The sequence below is a fragment of the Lepidochelys kempii genome, chromosome 8, assembly GCF_965140265.1.
Source record: "Lepidochelys kempii isolate rLepKem1 chromosome 8, rLepKem1.hap2, whole genome shotgun sequence".
In the NCBI taxonomy this organism is placed as follows: Eukaryota; Metazoa; Chordata; order Testudines; family Cheloniidae; genus Lepidochelys; species Lepidochelys kempii.
In genome coordinates, this window is record NC_133263.1 from 100,353,203 (window position 1) to 100,377,682 (window position 24,480).

General features: G+C 43.3%; 1 protein-coding gene across 1 annotated transcript in view; it reads left to right on the plus strand.

Annotated features, from left to right (window-relative positions):
• AGBL4 (AGBL carboxypeptidase 4) overlaps nucleotides 1–24,480 on the plus strand; it is a 1,390,068-nt gene that overhangs the window by 1,158,922 nt on the left and 206,666 nt on the right. Inside the window, exon 9 of the mRNA XM_073357770.1 lies at nucleotides 15,464–15,575. Coding sequence (XP_073213871.1) covers nucleotides 15,464–15,575 — 112 coding nt within the window. The remainder of the gene's footprint in view (nucleotides 1–15,463; nucleotides 15,576–24,480) is intronic.

The following is a 24,480-nucleotide window of genomic DNA, read 5'->3' on the forward strand; positions in this document are numbered from 1 at the left end:
TGACTTCATGGGGTTTTGGATCAGGTCCTAGAAGTACAAAGTATTATTTTTCACCTTGCAAAAGAGTTTGATTCTAGAAAATGGTAAAGTCTTGGTGGGATTTTAGCTTCTGGAACCAGTGCATCCACCCCTAATTATAAATTACGTGGAATGTTGATAAAGTAATCTTGAAATCTGATTGGCTGCTTTTACTGCATGTTGGTTGCCTGGAAGTGACCTAAATGGCTGCATCACCCAATGGTTGATTATGGCAAGATTAATTGATCCTGGAGATCTGGGTGTATGATCTGAGGGGACAAAATGCAGCAAGTGACTCCATGATAAAAACATGGATCTCTGGGGGAGTGGGAAGATACAAAGAAGTTTGGGGATGATGGTGGAGTGATCAAGAAGTCCAGGGTGGTCAGAGCAGTGGTGGTGAGTGCCTGATTGCCTCACCACCTCAGGATTTGGTCCAAACTGATTTCCTATTGGGATAAATCAGACCTTTCATCACTCAGTCAAATACTTGTCCCCTCCCCCAAACACTCACACACAAAGTGTTTCTTTGGATTTATTTTTTGTGTGTGTAATTTGTTAGAAAAAGTTATTTTTGGCTCAGCCAGAGCCATATGGATTTTCTATTTGTGTAACAAACAAACAAAACATCATTTAACTTTGAAATTTCTGTTGCATGTGTTGTTCAAAAAACAAAACTTTAAATCCTGCTCCTAAGCTGGCGCTATTTTCAGCCATCTCTTTGGAGACTTAATGACACCGTTTAAAAATGTTCCCCCATAGCAAACTCTGATTACTCCTGAAGGATTTCAAGTGTCTATCCAGGTAGCTTATCTTCATACATTTTTTTCATCACCTTGCATTGTGTTAAATAATATTTCACCATACATGCACCTGGAATGTTTTGCTCATCTGAAACTGTCTTTGGCGTGTTGATAGGAAATGGGACTGGGAAATGCAAAGTGTTCTCTAAAACTGTGGTGCATTTTTCATGCGGAGAGGAACATTTGAAGCGCTCTCACACTCTCTCTCTCTCTCTCTCTCTTTCTGATCTGTTCTTATAATATTGTCAATATAGATGATTGCAGTACCCGGCTTCTGTTACAGACCCAGTAGTCAGGAATTATAAAACTCACTTTTGATTTGATTCCTATGCAACACGGACATTGCAGTGCTACACTCTCTGTTTTTCTACCTGCTTTGTCAGGTATAGCTCAAGATCTCATGTGGTGTTCTCCCTTATTGCTTTATACATTTTACCTTGGGGTGAAATTGCTTGTTTCATATATCTGTCATTCTATTACCGTTGAAGTCTATGGTATGTTCAGATGATCACTGAAAACAGATGGAGTAAATGGCAGAAGATAGCTGAGTCCTACGTTAGAACAAAATGTAGGTTCGTGTCGCAGATAACTCACAAAGTATGTAGAAAGTTGGCCTACTTTCACAAGCAACTGGAAAAAAATCCTGTTATCTCCCTCCGCCTGAAGTTTCATCTCCTTTCCCATCATTACTAACCCTGTTGCCAAACCCTTTTTTCCCAGTTTTGAAATCTTGCTGGAATTAAGTGGCTTCTGGTTTTTGACAATGCAACATTTTGATGCATGTGTTTGTCATATCCTGATTAGATTGATATAACCTCTGCTCCCTTAGGTCCTCCTCAAAACTCAATTAATAAACTACAGTTTCATACAAGATGCTACCGCTAGGGTGATGAAACAGTCAGAGAAATTCAATTATATCATACACATCTTATCCATTTTCCACTGGCTTCCAGTCTGAAAGGAGATTGGATTTTCACAGTTCTTGGTGGTGGTTACTGGGTTTTTTTGGGGGGGAGGGGGGGAAGGGAGGGCAGGGGGAACAGCTATTGTCTTGTCTTCTGGACTTTAGTTAGAGTTTTCTCTCAGACTGGAGAGGTGCTTTCTGTCCCTACTTGTCCAGTCAGGCTTTATAGCATTCCTCTTTACATGTGTTTCCGTAACAGAAGGAAGCTCTGCATTCTATAAGTTCCGTGCTGTATTTCCCTCCAACTCTTTCATACACACAAACATTCTCGGTGTGATCCAGTGGCCACTGAAGTTAATGGGAGTCTTTCCTTTGATTTCAGTAGATATTGGCTCAGACCTAAGTGCTTGAATTTGGATTTCAAAGGTGGGGATTCTAACCTCCATGTCTTGCACACAGCTGTGATGCCTGTATAGAGGAACTGCTTGGTTTCTAAGAATGTCTTAGTGGCATAATCCCCACCTCGCTGATAATCCTGGTGCTGCCACTTCTGACATCCTACAAGCTGCTCTGTTAACCTTTCCTGCTTCGTGATGCTTCTGCATATTCTTGGGCAATGGAATTAAGGATGCCTTCTGATTTATTTATTTTTCTGGTTTGGTTTGTGAAGTTCCAATGGGAATACCCCAACGAAGATGCAGCTGCTGCTGAGGGTGAACTTCCAACTGTTTTATGGGACTGGAGTACTAAAAACAAATCTAAATACAAGAACCTACACACTAAGTCCCTGCATTTGGTACAATCTGCAGGACAAACTGCTCATCAGGTGTCAACCAGGGAGTTGGAATTTCTTAACATTGTCCAGCTGCAGTTTGAACAAGTATCCATACGTGTTTGAAATTGAAGGAAAGGCTCTTCCCATTAGGGAAATTAAGACACGTTCACTGTGGCAGGTGCCCTTTATGTGTCCAGGCTCATCGTGGCGTTGCGTCATCTGTCAAATAAAGATGGCCAGGCATGGGCAAACCACTGACACAGGCAAACTATTTCAGATAAGTGCTTTGAACAGCTTTTCTCATAGCATTTCAGCTCTCAGCTCCATTCCTGCCTGGAAACAGGAAGGACAGTTGTTCATGAAAAGTGATGAGAGGGGAAATGTAAAGTGCAATCAGACATTTCAGAGCCATAAAGATGGGCTGGTGCAACATAAGTGAAAATTATTAGGCTGTTCTTCATTTTCCAAACCACATCTCCCATTTGTAATGTTTACCCACGTAGGCAGATTTTAAAATGTTGTGTGTGCTATCAAGGGGAAACCTATATTTGACGGGGGTGGCTTATTGTAACAATTTAGAGAGGAGGAAAGAATCCTTTTTACAGCCCCTATGAGTGAGTCAGACATGCTTCATCTCCACTTCTGACTTCCCTAAGGCTTGACAGTCTTCTAAAATATTAGGTTCTCTTTGGTTCAGGCTCTCTAGTTTTTTCATTCTCTCTCTCTCTCTCTCTCTTTTTAAGCACAGCAGCAATTTTCTCCTCCCACCCCTGTAGTTCTGGAATAATTTGTTTCATGTTTGTTTGTCTTGGTAAGCCCTTGGGAGCCTGAAATTGAAAACTGCTTCCTCCATCCCTGAGAAATGTGTGTTCCCTCATCATGCTCTCTCACTGGTTTGCTGAAGGGCTGTAGCTCTTGAATGCTGGATTGTGGATAGACTCTGCAAACAGACATAAGAGAAAATAAGAGGCAGGCCAATTAGGCCTCTCAGTGACAGTGTCCCTTAAAGAAGCCATATATATCATACCTTTTACAAGGGAATAGGGTTACCAGGTGTTCGGTTTTCGACCAGAATGCCCGGTCACAAAGGGACCCTGGTGGCTTCGGTTGGCACCACTGACCGGGCCGTTAAAAGCCTCGTCAGTGGGGGGCCAGAGCTAAGGCAGGTTCCCTACCTGCCCTAGCTCCACGTGGCTCCCGGAAGAGGCCGCCAGGTCTCTGCAGCCCCTAGGCGCTGGGGCGGCCAGGGAGGCTCCGTGTGCTGCTTCTGCCTCAGAGCCGGTTCTGCAGCTCCCATTGGCTGGGAACCGTGACCAATGGGAGCTGTGGGGGGTGGTGCCTGCCTGTGCGAAGGCAGCCCACAGAGCCTCCTTGGCTGCCCATGGCCTGGAGGCCACAGGGACTTGGCAGATGCTTCCTCGGAGCCGCAGTAAGCGCTGTCGGGACCCCGCACTCCCCCTGCACTCCAACTCCCTGTCCGGAGCCCCCTCCTGTGCCCCAAACCCCTCATCCCTGGCCACATCCCCAGCTCAGAGCCCATACCCCCTCCCGCACCCCAACCCCCTGTCCCAGTTGGGTGAAAGTGAGTGAGGGTGGGGAAGAGCGACCAACAGAGGAAGGGGGATGGAGTGAGCAGGGGCAGGGCCTCGGAGAAGGGGCAGGGCAGGGTTTTGTGTGATTGGAAAGTTGGCAATCCTACAAGTGAGCCCTGGTATCCTGATCAAATTCCAATTTGGGTAACTACATTCTGCCTTCCTCTAAATTCCCATCCTAAAATATTGCGTAATGTTGCTGTAGGCTGTTACACAGCAGATGTGCTCTTCCATGGAGTTAGTTGCATTTCAGCACTGGATGAAATGATTTTTGTACATGTCTAGTGCAAGGCTCTTTCTACTGGAATTTGTTGCAAGCAGGAAGCCAGAATTCGACATCTACCTTCTATTGCTTAGGAGTGACATTAGACACAGCTAGCTGATTTTTGTGGAGGGACCCTTGCACCTTCTTGGGAGCCACATCAGGGTGGTAAAGGTCCAGTCGCTTTAAGGGTTTGCAACAGAAGAAGTGGCAGGGAGTTGATGGATGAGCACAGCTGCAGCCTGACTACCCCACCAAAACAGCCATTGGTAAGTCTGCCTCTTTAAGGCTGCCCCTCCCCAAATACCAGCAGCCAAGAGCTACCAGCCAAGTGTGGCTCTGACCCAACCCTCCCAAAAGCTGAGGGGTAATGCCAAAGGCAGCAATAAATATTGCTCCATGTAGAGGTGACCAGAAGAAGGGTGGGAGGGAGAGGAGCCTGGCAAAAACTGAAGGGCAGTTGTGATCTGGCATTGTGGTGTTTGTGAGTGTGTGATTTGGTTTGAAACCTCACCCCCGGCAATCATGCTTTTTAACCAAGAGGCTCTTATGTTGTGTTTTGCCCCGTCAGCATTCCAACCCTTCCCATCCCATGTGTTATGCTCCAGGAGGCTGGCATGAAATACATTAATGGGATCTATCTCACGGAATGTAATGCCGGTAGCATCTTACATGTGTGGTGTTGATGATATTGAACATGGATGTGTAGCAAAGAGAAAAATGAATGCGAGTTTCCCTTAAACCTTGCCGCTAGTAATACTGTGTGTGTACTCGCTCTCCATTCATTTGCTTTTGCAGCACCCATGGGCAGTATTGCCAATGAGCCTATGAAAGGTAGCATACAGCCAGGATCTTTTGGGTCAATTTCCTAGCAAATCTTGAATGTACTCATAGATCCGGGTGACTTAATATTCATGAAGAAATACTCAAACATACAGTAGCTGCTGGCTCCTAGGAAGCAGCCTACACTAGAAAAAGAACAGGGACCTGAAAGCCTCAGAGCTGCAGCTGTGTTAAAAGGATGCGCTCCCTTCTGAGCAGTGATGGAAATCTTTCCTAAAAGCATTGTAACCTACAGTCAAGTTTGAAAGTAAAGGACCTAAGGATGAGAGGAGATGTATGATATCAAATCCAGTGACATGCCAGACTTCTGGTACTGAAACTTTCATATGTGCATTAAAAAAGAAAAGAAAAATAATTCCAGCTGGAAGGTGGAGTTAAAGTAACTATCGCCACAGGATACATAGATAACGTGTCAGTCACCCATATCTATTCAACTGCTTCTTCGGTACTGTCTCTGCTATGCAGTAGTCCAACACATGTACAATGATAGAAGGGATGTTAGCCCAGCTTCCTAGCTAGATTCCCACTTGGTTAATTACGTTCTGCCCACATAGAAAGTACCCTGCAAACTTAGTCTGGTGTGATTTTCTTTCTTGAGCTGTAATATGTGTTACCCTGTTAAACAGTGGCCACATTTTGCTGCAGAGGTAGCTGCTTTTTATAGCAGACATAGTGAGATCTCTATGCTGAGTACGACTGGTTTGTTTTAATTTAGAATAATAGCACTTCTGGGTACCAATAGTCTGCCAATGTACCCTGGTAATTTTTGAACCCTGCCCAGAAGGCGAAGCTAAAATGTGACGTGTGAAGCTACCTTTGAACAGTGTCTAGTTACTCAGAGACACAGTGACCATTGCCAGCTGCAGTGTCAGAGTCCTGAGGAAGGTGAGATGGCTGGACTAAAGTGAATGGAAAGATACCCAAGGCATTGCATGTCTGGCATAGTAATACCTTATATTTTTATAACACATCTTATTCCAAATCACCTTAAATTGCAACAAATTGATAGATGGATGGGAGATAGGATTCACCCACCACTGAAATACTGGCTGAAGCATGACAGCTGTTTAACAGCACACTGCAGTGCTGCACAACCATTTAGGGCATGAAAACAGTCTAGTGCCTAAGTCAACCAGCAGGAGAATGGTTAGTAATCAAAAAATAATTATTTTGGCCAAGACAGTAGGGTTATTGCTTTTCCTCTTAATTAATGGCAACAAGTGTTCAGGAACATGGTTTTTACATCTCATCCAAAGATGCCAAACACGATTCTAGGGTATAGGCTTATTTCCCAGTCACCAGCACCACTTCCTGTGTCTTAAGAAAAGCCCCACACCAGATTAGTTATATTTTTATTATAATGAGATGGTTTTAGACTGGTGCCCTTAGAAACGTATCTCTTGTTATATTTATGGCTATCTCTCATGTACCTGCATAGTTGTTACTACAATGTACGGCCTCTAAAGGCACTTACTAGAAAGAGATTCCATTCGGAAACGGTTGGTACCTTTTATTTCTTTATTTGTTGCTGCCCGCCACTTCTGTACAAAATTGTTGCAACCTTGCAGCCTAATAACATTTCTTTCCCCAAAAGTAGCTTTTTAAATATTTAGATACCCATGTTCTCATGCAGTGTGCAATCTACACCAATAAAACATGAGCAAACCAGCATGTACATATCTTTACATCCCTGTTGAACTTGCTAGAATTTTTTTAAACTGATTTCAAGAAATAGGAGGAAATTGAAGGAAGAATAACAAAAATGATAAGGGCGTTGGAAGGACTGATCTCTGAGTAATGATTTAAAGGAACTGAATATGTATTATAAGTATGGCTGATAGCACTGTCGATTAGTAAGGGTGTCCGACACTTCCCACTATCAGCACAGTGGGCTGGACTAACTGACTTCTTGAGGTTCCGTCAAGTCCTACATTTCTATTATTCTATAAAAACCTGCTTTCAGTTGCTTATAACTTTGCTAAACTTTAGCCATTTCCATGCAGAAAGTCTGTCTCAGGCTCAGGGTTTTTTGTGTGGAAAATTTCAACCTAAATGGGTGGGCTATTTTCAGGAGGCTAGGGCAAAATATGTTGTTTTGTCCGTATTAAAAAAAAGTCCGATGATATTTTGTTTGAAAAGGTGTAGTGCCCCCATGGCTTGGAGCAAGGAAGTGTCGAGCGCTTCCAGCTGCAACTGAAATCAGTGGGAGCTGTGATTTGAACATATAAAGTGCTATATAAAGAATGCTAAGTATTATGAAAAATCTGGTATTAAGCATCTCAAAGTGGGCACCTGAAATTAGTGGACACTTCTGTCCCTAATGTCTCTCTGACTTAGCTCCCAACCTAATAAAATGGGGAGACTGCCATCCCCTCACCCCTCAGGGGTGTTGTGAAACTGAGGAAATTAATCATTCTCTCTTCAGAGCAGGGTTTAAATAGCGTGTCGTAAACAAGGCCAGGGGATTCACAGTGAGTGACAGGTTTCAGAGTAGCAACCATGTTAGTCTGTATTCGCAAAAAGAAAAGGAGGACTTGTGGCACCATAGAGGCTAACAAATTTATTTGAGCATAAGCTTTCGTGAGCTACAGCTCGCTTCATTGGATGCATTGACTGAGTGAGGAGAACTCAAATTATTGACTAGCTGCTCATTACATGAGACCTGTCCATTCTGTGTATTGAACGAGTCAGGGGTCCTATGGAAACAATGATATGTGCTCCTTTACTTAAAGGCTGCATAGTAGTGTATAAGCACCAGGGGGCTGAATTAAGGTTGCCCAGACAAGCATAATTGTGTCATTTCCTAATTTCTAAGTGCTTGACTGTGAACCTTAATAATGTTTTTAATCTTTGTGTGTAATAGATGCTACTGCAAGATCCAAGTAGTCTTTCCTCGAGTTTTGTATAGTGCCTCAGTAGTCATCTACTGCCAACATGGTTACCCTGTCCATATGCATGATGGATATAAATACCAAATAGATATAGGTATACAAGTTGATATCACTAGTAGTAATTGGGTGAAATATTAAAAGGGAAATGTAAGGTGAATATCAGTGTGAGGCATTTTGAGCTGCTCTGTAATAATGTATAAACACTGTATGTTGACTTGGTTATTGGGGTGTTTACTGTAGGCATATGTTGGGTTAGTTGACTAGAGCTTTGTAAGAAAGACAAGCATGAAGCTAAAGAGTGGTTCAAGGTAAGCCACCCTCAGAAAACACTTGAGTGGTATTATGGGACAATACCCAAACGGTTAGTTGTGAAGATGTTACCTTCTCCCCAGCCAGCTACAAATCTAGTTGTGTCCAGAATGTCCAAAGCCCAGGAAAGCGGAAGAACAAAGGAACTCTGGCAGTTGCAAAAGGGACTCTCTCTTCAGAAGGATGTAGTTGTTTGGGAGAGCCAGACTGACACCCAGGACCCACTGAAGAATATAGTCCTATATGGGTTACCATCAGGAGATGGTAAGGCAGACATGCATGGAACTTTGTTGTTTTAAAATCCCCTTTCTCTAAATACTTTGTCCTGTTGTTAAAGAAACATACTTTGGTTTAAAAATACTGTCTGGTGGTTCTATTTACCATTGGTCACATACTTCTAAAGGGAAGAACTGCAAGTGTTTGAACTCAATTGGACCTGTTGGGTAAGCGTAGCAGATACATACAGTACTGTACATAAGAATGGCCATACTGGGTCAGAGCAAAGGTCCACCCAGCCCAATATCCTGTCTTCCGACAGTGGTCAGTGCCAGGTGCCCCAGAGGGAATGAACAGAACAGGTACTCATCCAGTGATCCATCCCCTGTTGCCCATTCCCAGCTTCTGGCAAACAGAGGCTAGAGACACCATCCCTGCCCATCCTGGCTAATAGCCATTGATGGACCTAACCTCCATGAATTTATCTAGTTCTTTTTTGAACCCTGTTATAATCTTGGCCTTCACAACATCCTCTGGCAAGGAGTTCCATAAGTTGACTGTGCGTTGTGTGAAAACGTACTTCCTATTAATTTCATTTGGTGACTCCTAGTTCTCGTGTTATGTGAAGGAGTAAATAACACTTCCTTATTTACTTTCTCTACCAGTCATAATTTTCTAGACCTCTGTCATATCCCCCCTTAGTCGTCCTTTTCCAAGCTGAGAAGCCCCAGTCTTATTAATCTCTCCTCATACGGCAGCCATTCCATACCCCTAATCATTTTTGTTGCCCTTTTCTGAGCTTTTTCCAAGTCCAATATATCATTTTTGAGATGGAGTGACCACATCTGCAGGCAATATTCAAGATGTGGGCGTACCATGGATTTAAATAGAGGCAATATGATATTTTCTGTCTTATTATATATCCTTTTCTTAATAATTCCCAGCATTCGGTTTGCTTTTTGACTGCCGCTGCACATTGAGTGGAAGTTTTCAGAGAACTATCCAAGACTCCAAGGTCTCTTTCTCGAGTGGTAGCAGTTAATTTAGATCCCATCATTTTATATGTATAGTTGGGATTGTTTTCCAATGTGCATTACTTTGCATTTATCAACATTGAATTTCATCTGCCGTTTTGTTGCCCAGTCACCCAGTTTTGAGAGATCCTTTTGTAGCTCTTCGCATTCTGCCTGAGACTTAACTATCTTGAGTAGTTTTGTATCATCTGCAAATTTTGCCACCTCACTGTTTACCCCTTTCTCCAGATCAATTATGAATATGTTAAATAGGACTGGGCCCAGTACAGATCCCTGGGGACACCACTATTCACCTCTCTCCATTCTGAAAACTGACCATTTATTCCTACCCTTTGTTTCCTATCTTTTAACCAGTTACCAGTCCATGAGAGAACCTTTCCTCTTATCCCATGACTGCTTACTTTGCTTAAGAGCCTTTGGTAAGGGACCTTGTCAAAGGCTTTCTGAAAATATAAATACATTATATCCACTGGATCCCCTTGTCCACATGCTTCTTGACCCCCTCAGAGAATTCTAGTAGATTGGTGAGGCATGATTTCCCTTTACAAAAACCATTTTGACTCTTTCCCAACAAATTATGTTCATCTATGTGTCTGACAATTTTGTTCTTTACTATAGTTTCAACCAATTTGCCCGGTACTGAAGTCAGGCTTACCAGCCTGTACTTGCCGGAATCTCCTCTGGACCCCTTTTTAAAAATTGGCATCACATTAGATATACTCCAGTCATATGGTAGAGATGACAGTTAGTAGTCCTGCCATTTCACATTAGGGTTCCTTCAGAACTCTTGGGTGAATACCATCTGGTTCTGGTGACTTATTACTGTTTAGTTTATCAGTTTGTTCCAAAACTACCTCTAATGATACATCAATCTGGGACAATTCCTCAGATTTCTTGCCTAAAAAGAATGGCTTAGGAATTTAGGTTTAGGAATCTCCCTCACATCTTCAACTGTGAAGACAGATGCAAAGAATTCATTTAGTTTCTACGCAATGGCCTTATCATCCTTGCATGCTCCTTTAGCATCTCGATCATCCAGTGGCCACACTGGTTGTTTAGCAGGCTTCCTGCTTCTGATGTACTTAACAATTTTTTTGCGATTACCTTTTGAGTCTTTGGCTAGCTGTTCTTCAAATTCGTTTTTGGCCTTCCTAATTGTATTTTTATACTTCATTTGCCAGAGTTTATGCTCCTTTCTATTTTCGTCACAAGGATTTAACTTCCACTTTTAAAAGGATGCCTTGTTGCCTCTCGCTGCTTCTTTTACTTTGTTGTTTAGCCATGGTGGCTCCTTTTTGGGTCTCTTACTATGTGGCTGGGGCGGAGTGGGGGTGGGAAAAGGCGGGGCTGGGGCAGAGCAGCGGCGGGGGCTGTGGGGAAGAGGCAAAGCAGGGGGTGGAGCACCATGCAGCTGCATACTTTGCGTATGGGTAGGGATGGTCCTGCCTCAGAGAGACTGGAAGGGGGACAGAGGTGCAGCTGTCCCTGTAACCATGACATAAGCTTCACAGCAGTGAGTTCTGTTGGACTGTGCAGTAGTCTCCCAAGGAAAGTGTTGGAAGCCCCATCACTTGAAAAATTGAAAATCAAACTGGACAAAGGATTGGAGAATAAACTGTAAGGAGCAATCCTGCACTTGCCCCTGGGGACTAGCATACCTTTTACATCTATCTTCTCAGATTTTTTATGAAATCACAGGGCAAGATTTTCCTATCCTTGTAATGGACCTTGCCTCCAATATTCTGCTTTTGCTGCATGCACAGAAATCCTACTGACACCACTGAGAACTCAGTGTATGTAGGGAAAGTAGAATCTCTGAACGGAGATGTGCTTTGTAGATCGGAGAGGGGAATTCTACCCATTTTCTCCTCAGTGCACATGCCTGTTTCCAGCTATGGGAAATGCATGTGTTTGTCAGAAGAAGAAAACATCCCTTTTTGTTTATTCTTATTTAACACTGTTTACACAGAAAATAGCAAAACAGATCTCTAACTATCATGTACTATTTAAAACTCTGTCTCTACACAGTGCAAAGCTCATTCTGCAAACATCTACTCCACCATGTGGCCTTTGGGAGCTAATGCTGCTCTGTCTGTCCACTTGTGTTCTGGCAGGAGTATACACTGCAGTGGTGATGTTAAATAGCCTTTTGTGAAGGTTTCCAGGGTAGTAAATTACACATGCAAAATGTTGCCAAAAAACCAAAACCAAAACTCACCCTTCCATGGCTGTAGCTGAAACCATAGCTGGCTCACTACCTAATTGCCATAAAACATGTCGGCCTGAAAGAATCCCCTTTTATGGATTATAGGCAAGTGCATAAATCACAACCCCCAAGGACCCAAACGGTGAAATGCACACTAATGAAGACTCCAGCTTCTCCAGTGCTGACAGGTGAACATTTGATTTGTAAAATGTCATGCGTCTGAGAGGGTTAAAAAGATATTTTCATTATAAGAAGCCAGGATTCCATTTCTTTGCCTTGACCTCTCTCTCTCATAGTGCACAGTGACTATTGCAGACTACAGTCTCCCAGCAGTTCCTGCTGCAACTCTTGCTTTGAAGAGGAGCAACAACAGAGACCAATTACCCTCTGTCTCAGCTCTTTTTATTGCCTATGCCTGGAAAAAAGTATGCTGCATCTCCTCCCCTGCCCCCTACCCCTTTTCAATGTCAGACCCTAACCCTGACCGCAAGTGCCATTTGCGGATTTGAACGTACAGGCTTTGTGTGCGGTATTATCTGCAGATTCACCTGGTACTGATCCAATAAACCAACAAAGCCGAAGGGAAGTGTGTACAGTTCTCTTTGTAATAAATCATATGCCATGAAAAAGGATTTCTTTAACTCCTTTACTCCATTATTCTCCATATCTCACCTTGTGGAAGAAGGTCTGTTAGTGAAAGACTCAGGATCATAGTAGGTGCAGGGAAGGAAAATGTTGTGGGGGAGGGGGGAAGGAAGAATCAAAGCAAAGGGAAAGTCGGAGGTCCTGGAGATTTCTGTAATTTGGAGGTTCTTGAAAGGAAAGGCACAACCTGAAAGGAACATAAGCAGCTGTAAAATTTTTATGGCCCGGCATTGACCACATCACTAAACCCTTCTCAATTCTAGCAAAAAACTAGAAGGGGTTTGCTAAAGCAGCTATGCGAGGGATATTTTAAACCAGTTTTGGGTGAACCTCAGAATGTTAGGCAATGATCATTTTGAAATTAGTTTGGGATCATATTAAGTAATGATGGGTGGATAATCCCAACTGAATAACTTCGTCAAAATTTGCTTCTGTTTTTTTCTTTCTGAAATGTTAGTGCAAAATTCTCACATTCATTTGTTGCATAAAATAGATCCTAAAATTCATCATAAAGAATGATTCATAGGAAATTTGTCCTGTGTTGGTTAGTTACAGAAATTATGCATAATTATTTCTGTTCCCTGGTTGGGTGAGTTATGTAACTAACAAATACTGTGCAAACGTCAGTTCGCAATTCCTGTTTGAACTTAGTTGTTGTTGTTTTTCGTTTGCTCTATAGCCTGATTGCTCAAATGACCAAGGAAAGTGAACATGGTGGAATCAAAATGTGTTTGCTTTCTGTGATGTTACTACTTTAAAATATGTTTAAATGTAAATGACCTGGTCTAGTCATGCAGGAGATGCGATTTCTGGCACCGAGCTCCTACAAAAGATGTCCTGTGGAGTCAGCATGCTGTGTCCTAGCGTGGTTTGCCAAACAGCAAGAAAATTCATTGTGAGCATGAAGGTTTCTAAGTTTGCAAAATGAAAAGGCGGTTAGCGTGATTCTGATCTCTTACCAGTTTTACACCATTTACTTTTCAGTGGCGATACTCCTGTTTTATGCCAGTGCCAATGAGGTCAGAGGCAGGCATCGTGAGAGGAGCTGAGCAGGAATGGGGTTTCCTGTTCTGCAAAAAATTCAAAGATTTTTCTCACTTTTTTTTTCCCGTTCCATGTGAAATGAAACAAATCTGTTTTGTTTTGCAGAAGAGCAGGCTGTCTGGCTCACCAGCTGCCAAGGTGACAAAATGGTCAGGTAGCCCAGCCATCCACATGACCTTTAGGTGGGCAGTCTGGGGAACTGGCCAGGTGGGGAATCAGCCACCTGACTTCCTGAGTAATAGGCGAACTGGCCTCCTGACTTCAGAGGTGACCACCTGGGGGCAATCATTCTGCTGCCTTCCCACAAGCCCTGCCCTGATGGGGTACCTGAGAGGTGGGAAGCTGGAGCCAGGAGAACCCACCTGCCAATTGATTGGCTGCTTGCCTGGTCTGTCAAAATTTTTGACAGAATCCATACATTCTTGCAGAACGCTGTTCTGTTGGAAGATTTCTAACTAGCTCCAGTGTTGAGTTTAATTTTGTGGTTTCAACCCGACACTTTCCTCTTCCAAGTTGTGCATTTTGTGTTTCTATCCAAGCCTGTGCTTTGGCTCAGCATTTAGGATGTTGGGTATTTTCCTTTCATTTTTGCCTATTAAATGTAAAGTCCTAACTCCCAGATTCTTCATATTTTTGTTAAACTACATTACTAGAGCAAATCTCTATTGTTTGTATAGGTGTATTTAAAAGATTAAGATAGATCAGGCCTTCACACAATGGTTTGTGGATCAACGAAAGCTCTTTACGTCTCAAGAAGCTTTAAGGTTTAGTAGCAAGTTTGATTGTATTGTTTAGTTTTATATATAGGAAAATTTGTACCTTTGCCTGGGGTTGTCTGTTGTTGTTTCTGTTGAGAATCAATGTGATTCCTGCATTGCTGAACCATATCCACTGGTCAGATCTTGCTCTGTCAAGGCGACAATTATATGTTGCACTTGATGCCCAAAGGTGGGGTAGATGACACCTAAAGTGGACAGCAGATGTAATCCCTGCCCTGAGGAGTTTACAAACCATGGGGCTCATTCTGCAACCCTTCCTTGTGTTCAGAAGTACCTCACTCTGCCAGTAGTCTGGGTGACTTTAGAGGGACTTTTTGAGAGGAAGATATAACTCAACCTGAGTAAGGGGGACAGTATTAGACTCGAAATTAGACCATGAAGTACCAGGAGGAATACGAGTCAGCAGGGAGAGAAGAGGAGTCAGAAGTAACATATAGGATCTCACATTAAGAAGGTTACATGGTTGATCTGCTCAGTAAGGGCTAGTTCATGGCATGATAAAGTAAATAGGGTTGGGCTTTCTTTTCATGTAAAAGGAATAGATGGCTTTCTTGTCTAATTTTGTGTAGGTTTGGCAACAGAGAAAAGGACTGAAAAGCCCTGGCTCAGTGAAAACACTTAAACGCATGCTTAAGTCCGTCCCTATTCCATGAAGCACTCAAGCACCCTCTTAATGCCCGTTGACTTCCATGTGCTTAAGGGCTTCTCTGAGGATGGGGTAGGAGCATGGTGGGTCAGCTTTGGCAGAACCTTGCAGACGTAGCTGGTACGTGGAAGAAAGTGGGAAGACAGTCATGGGCTAGGTGGGTGAATGGACTATTGAGACTGTCATTGTTGGCACTGCAGCATGGTCAGATTGGGGAGGTGAAATGGAAAAGGACAAGGCTGGCTGAAAGGGAGGTTGAGGGAACAATGATATGAAGGGTAAGAAGCTTAAATGTGAGTCACCAAAGGTGCTGCTACAGAAATCCTGCCGACCGGGTCATGAAGGTCACCGCCTGATTTCTCCTACTGCTCTGGAGAGAACTTGCCCTGTTTTTTGCTAGGAGCTTTGCACCAGCCAGCAGGACTTCCACCTAATTCTGTCTGACATGGGTATAAGCTGAAGACCATACTGATGGCTGTTTTGTGTGTTTGTACAGGTGCTCCTTGATGGGGTTTGATTTAAACCGACACTGGGTGGATCCGTCTCCCTGGGCTCATCCCACGCTGCATGGAGTAAAACAGCTCATCGTTCAGATGTACAACAATCCGGTGAGTGGGGACACTTGCACTGGAAAAGCATCTTCCCTGAGGTAGAGCACTGCATTGCATTGCATAGGCAGAGCCTGCGGGCCGCTTCAGGCAGCTGACAATTCTGACCTGGACAGATCCTGTGGCAAACCTTTAAAAAGGGAACCAAGCAAACAACACCTTCGCTGCATGTCATCAGGGAACATTTGAAGTGTTGTTTCTCATTGGGAACATTCAAGTGGAGAGAGCAAGTTCAAATAAGTTCAGCGCAGATTATACAGGGAATAGTGCTGAACGCAGGGCCCAAATTCAATTGAGCAGCTCTTGTGATGTCTTGAGCTGGATTCAAAACAGCAGGCCCCTGAAATTGAATTACCAAGTGGCACTGATGTTTAATCCAGAGGTCTGGTAGGCATTGCTATGTAGTGTATGGGCAGGAAGGAAATAATATTTGTAAGTATTCCATGAACACATGCGTAGGCTCGGTTAGAGAAGCCGAGATGTCTGTGAAGTGAAATCTCTGCTAATCAGAGGAGATGCATTGCAGGGAATGTGGGGAAGAGGAGGAGGAAGGCAGACAGTTATTGAATGTTTGACCTCAAAGTGGAGAAGGATTAATGAACACACAACCTGAGAAAAAGCGCTGAACAAAGATGGAGACGGAGTAGGAAAAAAAGAAATGATTCTAGGCACTCTCTGGGAAATATGAGGGGATTTTATACACATTGTTTGTTGTATGGAATTCCTGATATTAATTTGATAATTGTGCTTCCCATTTTGCCAATCAGGTGTGTTTCTTTCACATAAACTGTGGTTTTTCTTTTTCCTTTTGTGTGTGTGTATTTATATGTGTATATAATGGCATGGCTTGGCACCTCACAAGACAGAGGGACTACTACTCTTGGGTAGTCAGTCCTAGTTCTAGCTTTTCCCTCTCACCCCGTGGCTTGCCAGTGCACCCCATGCCCAAAATAGCATATAACAACGTCAATATAGCAGTGGCTTCAGGATAAGCTAGGAAAGTAGCCACGCAGGGGGCCTCAGCTTGTGCAGAAGAGTGGTACTCTGGAGTGGAATTCCACTGCAGGAAGAACTTACTTAGATTGTGAGCTTTTTGAGGCAGGATCCATCTTTGAATTCTGTGTTTATGCAGTCCCTAGCACAATGGGGTTCTAGCCTGCGATGGAGGCTCCTGGCTGCTGCGGCAGAACGATCAAAAAGAATAATAGTGAAAGGAAGAAGCTGGCCAAGCAGGGTCTATTCTCCCTCTCTTTTTCCACCCCAAAGAGCAACCAAACTCTCCTCCTACCTGATGCAGAGGGCTTGCAAGCTGCATCATTAGAGAAAGCTGTTTCTCCCAGGGGTAAAGAGGTCCTTGAGTCTAACAGGGAAGCTGGGTGGAGAGAGCTCACCAGCTGGTGTCTGTATCGGTTGTGTTATTAGCTGAGGTCAGCAGCAGTAAAATGAAATTGCCTTTGGATAAAAATGTTTCCTTAGCTTGGGCCTCATCCTAAGGATTTCTGACGTCATTCAGGGCTGATAATGCTCAGCACCAGCAGTTCTCAGAGCCAGACTGTCTTCTTGCACTAAATGATACGCTATGGGACAACTCTTTTCCTGGGGGAGTGTTTTACTGCTAATCCCTCTGAGCCAATTAATATGTGCATGAACTGACAATAAGCAAGCGGCTGGGAAGAAGAGAAGGAGGGAAGAGTTGCCAGTTGCTTCAGAGGGAGAAAATGAGATCACACGTGGGCCTTTCCGCTATAGCGTTGATGGATTTTAGTGGTACACATTCAGGCTGACACCCTGCCCCCTGCCCGGGGCAGACGACCAACACAAAGTCTCTGAATCACTTAGTCTTAAGTATTGCCCAGGTGTAAATTTCACCCTCAGCTGCTTTGGTGAGGCGCACATGTTAAATGTCTGGCTACCCAGATGGATAGGAAGACAAAACAGTTCCATGTCTCTTTCCTATACTTGTCAAATTGTAACTGATCTGGGAATTAACATGTAAGATAGTGTTAACCCTCCTGCTTCCTCTCCTTCTCAATACAACAAAACCAGAAGAAAATGAACTGAAATAAAATGCAAACTAAGGTTCACCCCACAAAAAATGCATTAGAAAACTACTGTAATCCCTCCCACTCTACACGCTCTCAAGCATAAAAATTTGCCACTTCCAAGATCCGTCATGGGGAACTGCCCATAAGAGATGGGATTGTTTAAAGCAAAGGAAGTCCAGCTTAATGTTGCTATCCTATAACAGCCTGGTACAGCCCCTTTAGATGTATTCATTTCCTTAAATCATTTAAGAAAAATTAGCTGCCATAACAACATAAAGCAGCTTTTAAAATATTGCAACTTAGGAGGATTTTTCTTCTTCTGCAGTCTGGAAGATAAGCTGTTTCCTTTGAAAAAGTTCACTCTGTATGTGGGGGCAAGTGACATGGGAATAAGGGAAGCAGTTTTAGCTGTCTCTCTGAGACTCACGTGGACACATACAGACACTCTGCTGTAGTTACAGTGGCTCTCCAGAGGAGAAGGGATCTAGGGTATGGGCTAGAAGTAGTCGGGCCTGAGGAGAAGTGTGAATTTGGACTTTATGGGGCGTGTGTTTGCAGTGTAGGTTGTGAAAGACTCCCACTTATAGTTCTTTTCGGCTTGATAGATCTCACTTCCACACTCTGTCTAGCCAAGTTCTTAAGCTGTGTCCATCTCTAGAGCTGGTGAGATTGGTGCAACCACTGCTGGAATACTGTGTCCAGTTCTGGCACCCACAATTGAAGAAGGATGATGATAACTGGAGAGGGTTCAGAGAAGAGCCCCAAGAATGATTAAAGGATCAGAAAACATTCCTTATGGTGATAGACACAAGGAGGTTGATCTATTTAGCTTAACAAAGAGAAGGTTAAGGGGTTACTTGGTTACAGTCTGTAGGTGCCTACATGGGGAACAGATATTTGATAATGGACTCTTAAATCTAGTAGAGAAAGGTATAAGATGATCTAATGGCTAGATACATTCAGACTGGAAATAATATGTAAATTTTTAACTGAGAGTAATTAACCATGGGAACAATATACCAAGGTTGCTGGTGGATTCTCTATCACTAGCAATTTTTCAATCGAGATTGGGTGCTTTTCTAAAAAATTTGCTCTAGTGTCAGCTGACTCGGTCCAGCCACAAAGGTTTTATTGCAGTGGAGGCATCCCCAAATGGTCTCTCTTCTCCGTGCCCCTTCTCATTCCTCTTTTAGGGTATGACTACACTGCATCGTAAAGCTGGGTCCTTGGGACCCATTCTGGTGGAGTCAGTGTTTCTAAGCCCATTCTTGAGCATCCCCACTGCACTTTATACCTGGGTTTACAATTACTGGATCCGGGCCTCGCAACTGTGCTAACATGCCCACACTGCACTATTCAGACCTTCTGGCTTGGGTGTGCTGCTTGAATTGTATCTGCAATATAAAATGATACGGCTGTCATAGAGGGACTCAGGGTCCCCCAACCCCAGTTGGTGGGTTCTAAGACCCAGATCCTGAGTGCTTGCTGACCTGATTCATAAAGATTTGTGTGGACGATAGAGGGCTTTGGGCTCAAATCTGAGTCTGAGCCTGGGTTTTCAATGCAGTGTAGACATATTCTTATAGACCCTGTTCCTCAGTATTCTACTACCTTCCCCTTTGCAAGACCTTTTTTTTTGCTGCTCTAGCTATTTATGGCCCTTTTGGCCACTGACCAGTGTGATTGTTGCTTACCTTTCATGCTCTGACATCCCCTATCCTTCTGATAATGCTTTGGTGACCCACTAGATCTAATTGGCTCAGTCGGAGGCAGTTTAATTGTCATTCAAACTCCCTTTCTCCCAGCCAGGCTTCACGTGACAGCATCTAAAGGGGTTGCCATCAAGGGTGATAGGCCTAATGTTTTGCCCACCCTGAAAATGGAAGAATATTTTACAGTGGCCTCCTGATCCTGGAAAAATCTGCTGAAAAATCTGCTGTTCAAATTGTGAAAACAACTCTATGGTGGCCCTATAAAAACAAACCCAGCCTTTCTTGTGCATCATGGACACATGCTCACCCCAGATCTCGCTGAAATTTTGAAGGGTGGAGCTGTATTTTCCAGTATCACCAGTTATAAAGGAAAAGGCTTATTTGGGGGGCAGGCAGTGTGGTCCAGTGGATAAACGGGTCACTTCACTAGGTGTCAGGTGATTTTTGTTTGAAACTTGCTTTCATATTCCGCAGTATAAAGATACCTGTAATGACAGCATTGTTTTCATGATCTCCCACCATCACCCCACTCTGCAGTGCTCTGTTCCTCACCAGACAACTCAATAAGAAAAACACAGCTCATCTCCCTGTTGCACACACTGTGTTGGAGTTTGACATAAATTTTCCTTTTGGCAGGTCAGCAAATTGTGTCAGTCTTATAGGCGCCACTTCCACTCATCTCCTGAAATGATGTTATTAGTATTATCATCAATGTGATACTGTACAGCCGACAAATAAAGTATAATAATAGACTTTGCAGGAATTTGGTGTCAAAATTGCACACTTAAGCTTCCTATACTATGAGCCTGCAAGGGGTATTATCTAATCTAACATTTGAATGTCTGAAAGCAATTGTTTTCTGCTCCATATTTCCACCACACACACGCTCTCAGATTTCCCAAACCCTTATGTATCATAGCAGCAAAGTGGAGAATATTTCAGAGCAGAGCTCAAAAACTAATTTGCACTCCTACTCAAACCATTTTGAATGTTAATAAATGAAACGGGGGAGGAGGGTGAGTGAAACTGTCCAGGATGAGCCCATCCATTTTGATTTGTTTTCAGCCCCACTGAGTAGCACAGGGAATGTGTACCCTGTTCGTAACTTTGTTCTGTTTGGGATTGTGCTTACAAATGAAGAGACATGGGAGCAATGTAAGCAGCAAAGTCACTTGGAGGGTTTTTTTAAGCAAAGGAGCTGTTTGTGCTGGAAGATAAATTAGAGCCATGCGGCCAAATGCTTGGCCCTGGTATGGCTGCATTGTGCTTGTTCAGTGTGTGACAAAGTTCCTGCTCTACCTTGGTGGGTCTTGCGCTTATTGGCGGATTTGCTCGCCTTGGAGCTTCACGGCAGCCCTTAGTTTGGCCGTTTTCATGAACCCACAGTCCAGGTCAACTCCTCCTGTGTCTGACCAGGAGTTGGGAGGTTTGGGGGAACCCGGGCCCGCCCTCTACTCCGGGTTCCAGCCCAGGGTCCTGTGGAATGCAGCTGTTTAGAGTGACTCCTGGAACAGCTGTGCGACCGCTACAACTCCCTGGGCTACTTCCCCATGGCCTCCTCCCAACACCTTCTTTATCCTCACTATAGGACCTTCCTCCTGGTGTCTGATAGTGCTTGTACTCCTCAGTCCTCCAACAGGTTCTCACTTTCAGTTCCTAGCGCCTCTTGCTGCCAGCTCCTTACACATGCACCACAAACTGAAGTGAGCTCCTTTTTAAACCCAGGTGCCCTGATTAGCTTGCTTTAATTGATTCTAGCAGCTTCTTGATTGGCTGCAGGTGTTCTAATCAGCCTGCCTGTCTTAATTGTCTCCAGAAGGTTCCTGATTGTTCTGGAACCTTCCCTTTTACCTTACCCAGGGAAAAGGGACCTACTTAACCTGGGGCTAATATATCTGCCTTCTGTTACTCTCCTGTAGCCAATTGGCCCGACCCTGTCACAAGTGGTACAAGGTATTAGCTTTGCTATAACACAGGCTTACCCAGCCAGTATGGGAAACACTGTAGCAATTCCGATAACACCAAGCACCTGGCTCTCTGGTGCAGTAGCTGGAAAAGAGGAGGTCTTGAGGATCACCTCAGCAGTCTGGCAGTATCCAGTGACTGTCATACATGCCACACATCTGTCTGAGGCACTACATGGCTATAGTGTCTGAGAAGTAATCCACACCCCATGAGAAAGGGAAGCACTGTTATGCTAATTTTACAGGTGGCAAATTAAGGCATAGAGAGACTAGTCCAAGGGCACACGAGAAGTTTGCAACAGAACAGGGAATCGAGCCTGGGTCCCTGATTCAGATGTTAGCACCTGAACCCCGGTATCCTTCCCTCAGGCTCCTTTTTATGCTGCCCATAGCTTAGACTTAGCTGAGCATCTGTTGGGTGGTAGGGTAACAACAGGCCTGAGGAGAAGGCTTTGGTAGTTCTGGCTGCTGTCAGCTAGGGATGCTGTGTTCCCCTTGTAAAGAAATAGTACGTTGGATTAACAGTAGAGCTGGTTAACATTTTTTGTCACAAAATGTTTTTCCAACCAAAATGAAGAAAAAGAAAAAAAGCTCTGCAGAAAACATTGTTCAAAATATTTTAGCTTTTGATTAAAAAATTGAAGATTTACCAAACAATGAACCAAAATTAGGCGTGTGTCTGGATGCAGGCAAGATGCTCCCCCCAGCAACACCTTAATATTCTACAAATACAGCATCAGTGTGTGGCTGGGACCAGCCCAACCCACAGCCCCCTCATGAATTCCCTGCCTGCAAAGAGTAGGCATAATTCTGTGTGATAGGAGCTGTTGCTTTGTGGCCATTCATAAGTATGCATAGAAAAATGCAGACCGTGTCCATGGTCATGCTTCCTTGCTCCTCTCCATTATAGAAGTCACAGATGACCCTACAGATCAGGTTTTCCACAGCTTGTTACATACAGCCCACTTGCAGCCTGCACTCCTGTTGCTGCATTGTCCATTATTTGGCCCTGTATGTGCGGGGGCCAGTGCAGCCACCCTAGGGAAGGAAGAAAGCAGCTGATTAACAGTACGCAGAATAGCACAGGGAATGGTGACGCTTGTATCTGATTGAACATGCAGGGGGCATGTTTTAGGCAGTTAGAATATAGTTACTTGCATTGGAATTTGGCCAGGACACTGAGCAAATAAGACTCCTGCTCTTTTGAAAAGCGCCATCGATTTCCTTAATGACCACAAGTTGTCAGGACCTTAGTCTGTCTTCTCATTAGAAAACTCCCCTCTGAGCATTTTAATAAAACAAAACTTCTTCTTGAGTATTTTTGAAACCTGAAAATCTGAGCTTTTAAACTTCAAGGCCCCAGAAACAGCTTAACACCGAAGACCTGATAGGAATATTACTTTGACTTTGTGTGTGGCTACCCTGCAGTTTTGCATACGTTTTCTTGATATAGAGCCCAGTTTAAGCTGTTGAATGGGGTCTGTGTCTATAATGTTCCCTAAGAGCTATTATGTGAGAGAGATTGGTTATTTGAATCATTAATCAGTCTCTGGATGGCTGAAAGTTCATATATTTCATGGCTGTTTTTCATGAAAAATGTGACCTATTCATAGTGTGTTCTAACCCGCATTGGAACAAGACTTAATTTCACTTCTTGTTAAAGCTTTTCTGCCGACTGTCTTCCATTACACTAGTAAACGTTAGAAACCATATCAAAACCCAGAGGACCCCTATATGCAGAACTCCATTGCAAAGGATTCTCAGACAGGAAAACTGTATTAACTTTGTAACTCTTTCAAGCCAGAGTCAAGTTAGCATCATAGCTTGTATTTTTCCAGATGGTAGATTTCAGCAATTTCTTAGGATCTGCTTATTATATCCCTAAGATACTGCTAGTAAAATCACATTAAGGGAAATGTGTTAATTAGATGGAAGTTTAATTTTCTTATTGTTAGCAAATATATCTTAATATAGTGATTTTGCAACATAAAATTTAGCAATAGTTCTAATAATTTTATAGTAGTTTACTATATCTATTTCTATGGCTCCCATCAGACATCTTTTGCAAGAGTAGGGATACTTGCAGATTAATAGATTTCAAGACCAGAAGGGACCATTATGATCACCTAATTTGCCTTCCTACATAAAACAGGCCACTGAATTTCATCTAAAGTAGTTTGCCGGAGTGGGAATAGAACCCGTGCAGGCCTCACAAAAGAAAGTGCTCATTTCGAGCAACTGGACCACTGCGGAGAATGGCTGTTCAAGGACCCTCAAAAGGCTGAGGTTCATAACAAATGAACACTCAGAAGCTTGGGTGCTTATCTAAACCATGTTCACAACCCCTTTCCTCTCCAAAATTGGGCTGGAAATGCCATGTGACTAGCCCTTTTAATTTTATTTTTTTTATTTTTAAAAAGTTCATTTTAATATTTCAAACTTTAGGAAACTGTTTGGTTGTGTTTGAATTTTGGTCAAAGGTTCATGTTGATTCTTTAATTGAAATGAACCATGTTACTTATACCTAATGTGAAATCTCAGAAACTTTGATCCTTGGTCATTTTTCAGAGCATCAGTCTCGAAGATGCAAAAATATCATATTACTAAGGCAGACTTATCTGCATGTGTATCCTTTGAAACAAACACAACAACATGCACCTTGAGACACTGAAGGAAGCCTTACTGCTTTAGGTCATTCTCTGCAACAAACTTTAGAGTCTGGCTAGGAATGTGAACTTGTTACTTTTTATCAGACTCTCCTGAGGAAATCAACTTGCCGTCCAATGTCCTCATAATTATTGCATAGCTTTACTAAAAGAGATCCTTTGGTGATGACTTTGCTAAATCCTCTAGATTCCTGTCTATAAAGCAATGTTTCCCAAAGTGCAGTATATGCCTCTCTGGAGGTTGTGAAGGACTAGCCAGGAGAGTGACCAGACCTTGCAGTTGTTCTTCAGAGTCTCAGCTTCCGTTTTTTTTAAAAGTAATTCCATAGGTGTTATGGTATGAAGAAAACCTTCAAAATGTGAAGCGAGCATAATCAATGCAGATATGTCTGCCTGAGTTTGCAGAGAGCCTGAACCAGTCACTCTGAGATGCAAACTGTCTCATTCATTTCTGTGAGTACTACCCAGATGCCAATGATGAAACTGAAAATGTCAACACTGTTAACCATTGCACTTCT